Source organism: Plectropomus leopardus, chromosome 13 (genome assembly GCF_008729295.1).
Source record: "Plectropomus leopardus isolate mb chromosome 13, YSFRI_Pleo_2.0, whole genome shotgun sequence".
In the NCBI taxonomy this organism is placed as follows: domain Eukaryota; kingdom Metazoa; phylum Chordata; class Actinopteri; order Perciformes; family Serranidae; genus Plectropomus; species Plectropomus leopardus.
The window spans coordinates 2,349,580-2,358,516 of NC_056475.1; the positions used below are offsets into that span (position 1 = coordinate 2,349,580).

Sequence of the window (8,937 nt, forward strand, 5' to 3'; positions counted from 1 at the left end):
GAAAGTTTTGGTTAAACAAAACAACTCTTTATATATTTTTTTTTGCACAAATAAATACAATAACATTACGCTAGAACATGCAAGTGAATTCAACTGTTAAAGTTCAACACAACAGCACCCAAAAAACTTTTATAAAACCTCAAATGTTTTTTTAAAAACTATTGGGACTTTTAACCATTACAAAAGTTATCTATGTAGCTCTAACTTTGGCTCTCATGTATTAAATACTGGTGAACTTTCTAGCGGTTGGTGTTGCACTGCTGATGATACCTTCATTTGACGCGCTCAGACTTCACTGAGTGATTTGACCAGCGCCCTCATCTCTGCGTCGCAGACTTTGACGGCCTCCTGAGCGTTCCTCAGCTCTGACGGCAGGCCGGGTCTGACGGACACACACTTTAGGACATCTCGACAGCGGTCATAGTTCCCCACACAGCGATGAACTTGACCGCGGATGAGACGCGGCAGTTCCTGCTCCTGTTGGAAAAGAGGCACAAATGAAGATTAAATTAGGTCTGATTTCATTAAATTATTTTGTTTGCCCACACTAAATCGAGTTGCATCTGGCAGTGAGGTTGCAGATTGCAATCATCTGAAATTTCTCCCATTTGCCAAGCGTGTAAGAGAAATATGATGGCCGACGTGAAAGTGTGAATGGTCCGATCTAAAGCTGCTGAAAATTAAACAAGCCTTGTTTTATTACATAAACGTATTAATAATTGATCAAATAAAATAAACTGAATCACTGGCATTGACTTTTATTTAAACAAACAAACAAAAAACCAAAAAACACTAATGTTGGGGAACACAAACTAATGTAAAAGGGAGGAGCAACTTTTTCACAGCCAGAATCAAAGTGATGAGGAATTACTGCTGAGTTTTTAGTTTAATTACATGTGAAAGCCTCTAAATTTAAAACAAGGACAGTAACATATTCACAAATACTCACACAAAACATGGATAACACAAATCATTTCCATAAAAAGCCATCATTTTTCTGACTGAGGCCGAGTAGACTCAGGGCAAGTTAATGTGAGCAAAGTGACACTGACACATTCATTCAGTTCACTTATTTCCAAACCCACATTTTCATAGAAGACGCACTGCACGACCTCCTTCCCGTCTCTCATGAGGAAGTTCTTTGCTCCGTGGTGCCCAAGTGTGACCGCAGAGTCTAGAGTAGCTGAGAGAAGAGTTCAAACTGTCGTTTAGCAACCTGGTTTGATTTCGTGCAAAAACAAAGGGGAGAAGGCAGTGAGCAACTTAACAAGAAATGGCCCAAAAAATAGCAAGAAATTAGTGAAAGAAAAAAAAAGTATAGACATAAAAATAAAAATAAAAACTCAAAAAAAATCACCACAAAGAAGTGCTTAAAAAATAGAATAAAATAAATAAAATCATATATATATAGATAGATATAGATATACACATTTTTTCCTGTAACATTATTTCAAGTATATTATTATAGTAATTATAAATGACGTTTGCTGCTCCTATTTTTTCCCCGTAATTAAAACTAACTATGAGGTTATTTTCTTTTACTCATTGCCTGCAGTGTGTGGGATATTCTTGCCAAGTTGCTTCCTGTCTTTTTCCTCGTGTTTTTGAAATAAATCAAACCAAATTTCTAAGGTTTCAAAGGGTAATAGAGCTTGTGAAAGGCATCTGAAAGCAGCTAAACTTGTGTCAATCCAGCTTTCAAAGGGTTAATGGTGTTTTTTAATACTGTACACATCGTAGACAACTCCTCATAAACTGACCAAATATCTCAAATAAGTACGGGACTTTGTCTTTAAACTGGCTCCAGTGTCTCATGCCGCCAATAACTGCAGTCAGGATCCTCAGGGAGTTCTCGATTGCTGGCTTCTCTGGAAATGTGTCCTGCTGAGCACAGATCACAAAAATATCATGACACATTGATGGCAAATTTGGAAAGCTTAATATATATTTTCCATGTTTTTTTTTTAACCTGAGTTTGTCGTGCATTTTGAGGTTTATTTGTGCTCCTGTTCCCCTCAAAGGAGGATCTCTGTGGCCCAAAGCTGTTAGTGAACTTCCAGGAGTTGTTTAGTGGCTGCGCTGCACGAGCAGAGGGCCTGCTGGGTGGTGGGACAGGAGCGGGGACAGGAGCAGGGACAGGAGCAGGGACAGGAGCAGGGATAGGTCTGGGCTGCTGGGAATACTGATTTGTGGGATTGGGCGGCCTGTAAGATGACTGCTGAGCCATCTGAGAGAACCCAGCGTGGGGTGGTGGCTTGCTTTGTGCACTGATGTGTGGGGCTTGATATTTGCTCTGTCTGGAGTTTACACCGGAGCTGGGATCCTGTTGTCTCACTGAGTTGCTGGACTGTCCCATCTTGGAGCTGAAAATTTATATTAAAAAAATATATATTTTCACATATTGAGATCTAAAATTGAAGCTCAGCACATACCAATCACATGCAAACTTTTTTAACTTTTGAAATTGCAACATTTTAATTTCCTTGTGGTTTGTTTTTAAATATTGTCTGTGCTTGCCAGGGACTCTCTCTCTTTTAATGATGAAATTAATTTACAGTAACAAAGAAAGATTAAACTGACAACTTTTTGGCTGCCCTTTGCAGCCGGGAACAACGTGAAGGTGTCCATATTTCTGTAACCCTTTCTAACTGTGTCTGGTTAGATAAACCTTTAAAAACTTGAGCACACCAGTTGCATTTCTTAAAAAAACAACAAGCAATTTAATAAGACATCATGGCCCAAAAATTAGGAAAAACAACTAGGGAAAAAAAAATTACAAGAAAATTACCGAAATAAAAAATGAATAAATGAATACATAAATCACACACACATATATATATTTATGTGTGCGTCCACTTCCTGATTTATTCCGAAATGTGTTCTTCTTGTGTTTAGTGTTATATTTGCTTCCCCACTTTTGTTGATTACCTCATGTGTTTCACCTGTCTTGTGTCACTCACCTGTGTGTATTTAGAAATCAGCCCTTGTGTATTCAGTTCAGTGTTTCTCCGATTCGCCATTGTGTGTCGAAGCTCTCCAGCCTTTTCCTACTGTTTGATTCAGTGGTTTTTGACTCTACTTGGATTTATAGACTTTGTTTCTTGTGTGATTTCTCTACCTTCGCTGACTGCCTTCATATGTATGACCCCTGATCTCCTAAATCAGGATTTAGAACATTTTGCACCGTTTTGCTACTATTTCCGGATTGAACAACATGTTTCCTCAAAGCGGTGTGAGACGGCATGGAACGGCTTTGAGGTATGTTTGGGTGTGACAGATGTGTTACCCAATCAGTAGCGAGGTGATATTTTTGAAATGTCGAAAAAAACAATTAAGAGGCGACTATGTTGTGAGTGATGTTATGCAATTTCCACTCAAACAAGCATGGTGATGGATGTTCAGAACATTAGCAGGTTTATTTCTATTGCAGCCACCGCTCTAGCCATTAATTATTTACAACTGAAAGCGACATAGGGATGTTATGCAAGCAATAACGGCAAGGCAAGCCCCTTATATGTGGGAGTGGCCACTTATGAGGGATTTCTTGGAGGTGATAGTTCATAATTTCACAGAGGAATGTGGATTCAAAACTCCTGAATGATCCAATGCAATAACACCTCTTGTAGCACCTACTGCACCATGCCCGAGGGAGCCAGTTCCTACTGAAAAGTGCATATCCATAGCTATTTATAAACTGGCTTCCTGTGCAGAGTGACTCTTTGTTGTACATCATGTGACCTATAAAAGCGAAAAAAGTGTTTCCGTTGCAGTTTTACCAACTATGGCTTTTTCCAATCACCTCAAATACCACCTCATGCAAGCGTAAACTTTTTTTTTAAAATGAATGTACGTTTTTGGGTTGTTTTTTTTTCTAAATTGTGTTTCCATTTGGCGCATTTCATATTTTCAATTTCAATTTGTGCAATTTGAAGGTCAAGGGAAACCCCGTCTACTGTTTACCAGAGTAACCAACAATTCCTGCACAGTTCTCCTTAACTGTCTGAGAAATGGGTAGACCCACTGACCATAAGACTAGTGGTTAGAAAATCAATAAAATATACCTTATTCCTCCAGCTTTGTATGGATGTGGTACAGGTGTATACATTCTCACTGCAGGGGCAGGTCCAGGAGCAGGTCTGTTGCTGCCATATTGCTGGAGCGGAGCAGACTGTGGGACGCTCTGTCTGTTCCACTGGTGGCTTTGTGGAGCACTAGATGACAGACCTGAGGCCTGGTAACATCCATAGGTACCTGAGGAAAGGTAGGAACATCTTAAAGCAGCCTCTACTGTCTGTTGCTTTGCATCTTATTTTATGGAGAGATTTCTATACACTGTTGACCTGTGTTTTATCTTTTAAAAAATCTCAATTGGTGATTTTTAGCATATTTAAACTATACTTAGATGCCCTGTATAAGACAGCATTGAATCTCAATAAGAAAAATTTGTTGCTTTTCAAGGTATAAGGTAGATTTATTAGTAAAAAATAAAATGAAATTACAATTTGTCCGTGATTCATTGTGTATATATTTTTCTTTGGATGTACTGCCATCTAGTGACTCAAATACAGTAAAGCCTAATGAGTGCTTCACCTGATGTGCTGTGAGATGTAGCCGAGCTGGTGCTTGCCGTGTATTCACTGTGGGAGAAAAATTCATTCTCGGAGGGGGCAGATGTCAAAGGAAGTCTGTTTCTTTTCTTCTGGTTAAAGAGCGGGACAGACAGGAAGCCTGATGGAGACAGTAGAGGAAACATATCTGAACATATCAGACTGTGTGGTTCATTAAGCCATACTAGTACTCCTTAATGATTCTATACTCACACTATATATACTGTTGCAAGTAGAATTCAATTCAAAGTGCATTTAAAATTAAACTTAAGTAAAAGTAGTCTAGTAATAATAATAAACACTTTCTTTATATTGCACATTTGATATATTCAGCTCAAAATGCAACAAACGAGATCTGATGACAACAAACAATGAAAACTAGAAAACTCTGATAATAGCAATAATAAGTTATAGTAGAGAGAAAAACAAACAAATCAAACAGAAACAGTTTGGTCACAAAACATAGGGGATATAGGAGGTCGCCTAGAGCGCCACATGCTGGAGGGGCGTCGCTGGATGCACTAAAAAAAACCCAAAACAAAACCCAATAATAATTTGCTGCGCCCGTTAGCACCCTTTCATCATGTTCTGCCTTAAAAATAACAAATGAACAAATAAAGACAGAAATAATCATAAACTCAGCGCCCCTGTTGTTTCTCATCATTGACCTGTTGACCAGCCTGCACCATGAGACCTGACAGCGCTGCGGACTGAAAGAGAAAGTCAGGGATGAGTTACTGATGCTGACTGATTCGGTCTGCTCTCATTCTCCGCTGGTGTCTCCCTGGATGTCCGCTCCGCTCTCATTCTCTGCCGGTGTCTTGTCTGCTCTGCTCTAATTCTCCATCGGTGTCCGCTCTGCTCTCATTTTCCGCCCGCATCTCCGCTGGTGTCTCTGAATGTCGCTCTGCTCTCATTCTCTGTCGGTGTCACCGCCAGTGTCTCCGCCGGTGTCCGCTCCGCTCTCATTCTCCGCCAGTGTCTCTGCTGGTGTCTCCGATTGTCCGCTCCCCTCTCATTCTCTGCCGGTGTCTGCACTTGTGTCTCCAGATGTCCGCTCCACTCTTACTGTCCGACAGGTAATCTCAATCTCGTCTGGGGCACCAAAGTGTCTCGATCCGGTCCTGACACTGTCGTTTATTAGCATGCTCGCTGCTTACAGTAACTGCTGAACACCGGTGTCAGCGTCCACTGTCTCCCCCCTCCCTCCTTCTACGTGTGTGATGGGGACATGATGACAGGACACGCTGGACGCGGTTTGAGTTCAGATGCAGTGAGTTAGGGATATCTGGACATTTGTTTATATAAAAACACATTCTAGGACAATCTGTTACTCTATATCATAAAACACTAATCACTGGAGTTGGCTACCTTTCAAAATTAAAACAAATATAGCTCACTAGTGTGCAGATTATAAAAATAACATTAAAAACAAACCTGCTGTTGGTCTGGGCGGCTGGTTTTCCTGTCTCCTCATTATAATCAGCTCAAGTTACATAAAGAAATACACCAAATTAAAAGTTTCAAAGACCTTCGAACTGATGTCTCGGTTCGTGTTGGTCACAAACTTGGTTCTAAAAAAATAAGGATGAAAAAAATGATGAGTAAATTCAGTTGCAAAACTTCACAAATGAAGCCAACTCATATTTCGGTTCTTTACTAGTTTAGCTAATGTTGTTAGCTAACGTTAGCTAAAAAGCTAACATTTTTAAACAGCTCAGTTAGGCGCCATTACTGCCGTAAAACACGGCTAACAGTTGTCACCGTTTTATATTTTCACAAGCTTAACTTGTTTTCGATAAACTACAGTAAATTAATCGATTAATACTTACATTTTATGATTAGGAAAAGTAAAAAGTTACAACGTTAGCTAAGACCAGATGTCCTTAGACAGTTCGGCACGCGCAAAACGTCACTGATGACGTATGTTGCCTTCACGTGCCCTTAGCAAGCTCGTGAGGTCCTTGCTTTTTGTTTTTATTTTTTCACCTATGAATGCCTTTGCGTTCAATTATTTGAATAGAAGCAGAATATTTCTTTAAAATATCAACAGGTTCAAGGGTTAAATTAGTAAAAAGGTTATTTAATTTTTTTGTATGTTAATAATGTTTATTTATTTATTTATTTAGTATGGAAAATATACCATTCATCAATGTAAATGGACTCGAAATAAACCAAAAAATACAAGAATTCAAAATAGATTTAGGACATTAACATCTAAACATTGCACGCATTGGACTGAATGATGTCAAAGCTGATAAAAACTGGATATTTATAAGACTTTAAATATTTTTGCTTAATACTTTGGTTGATACTCCTTATACATATGTATATAATTGTATATAGTTTATCTAGAAAGGTTTTTTGTGTCATTTTTTTTGTCTTGATTGCAAGTTTTTTTATTTTACTTTATTTTTTATTTTTTATTTATTTTTTTTACCAGACTGGTAAAAAATAAGAGAGTAGTGACTGAATGAAATATTTGTTAAAAAGAGCAAAATAATGCAAATGTGTATGTGTGTATATATATATATATATATATATATATATATATATATAATATATAATATATATATACAAGGGAGGCACTTAGAATAGAATAAAATAAAATAGCAATAATAGTAATAATAAGATATGTACAGTATCTACAGAGAACAAGCAAACGAACAAACAAAATGCCTAAAAGATTTAACAGGTGTCAAAGGATTGACGTTGTAGTCCAGGTTTGACTGCAAAGCTCTGCTTACATGTGAACCTCACTGCTCTTCTTGTGGTGTTTCAGTGGAGAAGTTAAACAGAAATGGAGACGTGTTGTTGGAGAGTCTATAAGAAAAGAAAAGGGCAAAGGCTGCACACCCACCAGCTCTGCCCATCCTTTCGCTCAGAGCCCGAGGCGAAACCTCAGCCTCGGCATGTCTGTGTGACATCCTCGCTGAGTCCGAGGACCACTGTTTGATCCTGACACACATGGAGTCTCTGTCTCCTGTTTCCTCAGGCGGTGAATCCATGGCAACAGCAGCATCAATGGTCTATTCAGGATGGTCTCCGCTACGCCCTCTGCTTCTGAGAAACTATGGGTCAGCAAACAATTTGTGTAGATGATTAGACTTTATTCCAGGTGAAAGACAAAACAGCTGCTACCTGAATCCTCTGAATCTCTTTCATTTCAGCTCTGCAGTCCAAAACAAATGATTCAGTTACTGAGTCATGAATGCTGCAGCACCACTTATGTTCTGATGTAATAAAAATATGACATCTTTATGGGGTTTGTTTATGCGGTGTCTGCTCGAAGGACATTGTGCTCTTACAGAGAAACAGTTTAGATGTGCAGCATCCTTTAAAACTGGTGTGGTGAAACCAGGAGCATCTGCTCCCCCTGTTAACCTTTCAAGGTCTTACTGAACAGATCAGTCTAACTTTATGGCAAAAATAAAGTCAAATAAGGGTCAAATATTTTTTTACCACCCTCTAACCAAAGGCACATTTGTGGTTGTGAAGCTAAGATAATGTAATTAAGATTGATTATTTGCTATGAAATAATAATAATAACATTTATGATAATAATAAACTTTTGATCATTCATATATATGTGTGTGTGTGTGTGTGTTTGTGTGTGTATAAACAGTACATGCACTCGCAAATAAATATATGTATATCTGTATGTACATACATACATACATACATACATGTATATACATATATGTATATGTATGTGTACATATATTCATACATACATATGAATACACACACACACACACACACACACATATATATAAACTCACTATGTATGTTAAAAAATAAACACTGATTCTTGTTATTAGAGCCCCAAGTAAATAAAAAAAATGCAAAAAAAAAAAAAAAACATTTTCCATTGTTTTTTTTCTTGGTGAGAACATCAAGTGTTAATTAGGAACTCACAAACTTATTTTTTAAAGATATGTCATACATGACTCAAGCTTATTTAGAAATTCAATCCTAATGAAAATAATTAAAAATTCAAATCAACAAAAAAACTGCAATCGAGGAATAAGAAAGAAAGAAAGACATGCAGGACAAACAATGTACAATTTTATGTGTGTGTGTGTGTGTGTGTGTGTGTGGTTCAAAGGTTTAAGTACTAGTAAAAGGCAAGAAAGCAGCACAAGAAAAGTGATGTCACTCCAGGTTTCAAAGCGTTAAACAAACAAAAAAAAAACCCCACGATCCTCAATTACCTCATCTGTCTCCAAAAATACCATCAGCTCTGTGCATCTTGGACAGCATGTAAAAGTAATCTTGCGTATCACATGTTTTTCTGGCTTCTTCTGGACGTTTCAGTCAGCGGGGCACA

The 8,937-nt window shown here is 38.1% G+C and overlaps 1 protein-coding gene across 1 annotated transcript; it reads right to left on the reverse strand.

Annotated features, from left to right (window-relative positions):
• Window positions 1–248: 248 nt before the first annotated feature.
• On the reverse strand, window positions 249–6,502 carry LOC121953006 (spermatogenesis-associated protein 22). The gene is made up of 8 exons (XM_042499913.1): window positions 6,440–6,502; window positions 6,045–6,181; window positions 4,591–4,728; window positions 4,062–4,251; window positions 1,970–2,363; window positions 1,761–1,881; window positions 1,086–1,183; window positions 249–477 (listed from the first exon to the last, which is right to left on the reverse strand). The coding sequence occupies exons 2-8, from the start codon at window positions 6,082–6,084 to the stop codon at window positions 286–288; spliced, it is 1,173 nt and encodes a 390-aa protein (XP_042355847.1). The 5' UTR covers window positions 6,085–6,181; window positions 6,440–6,502; the 3' UTR covers window positions 249–285.
• Window positions 6,503–8,937: the final 2,435 nt, after the last annotated feature.

Bases quoted from the DNA above. Each gene is read 5' to 3' on its own strand.
- LOC121953006 (XM_042499913.1), bottom strand. From the start codon at position 6,084: ATGAGGAGACAGGAAAACCAGCCGCCCAGACCAACAGCAG. The intron at 4,729-6,044 runs GTTTGTTTTTAA...TGTCTCCATCAG, and splicing joins GCCGCCCAGACCAACAGCAG to GCTTCCTGTCTGTCCCGCTC. The intron at 1,184-1,760 runs GTCAGTTTATGA...CTCTTCTCTCAG, and splicing joins GTACTTATTTGAGATATTTG to CTACTCTAGACTCTGCGGTC.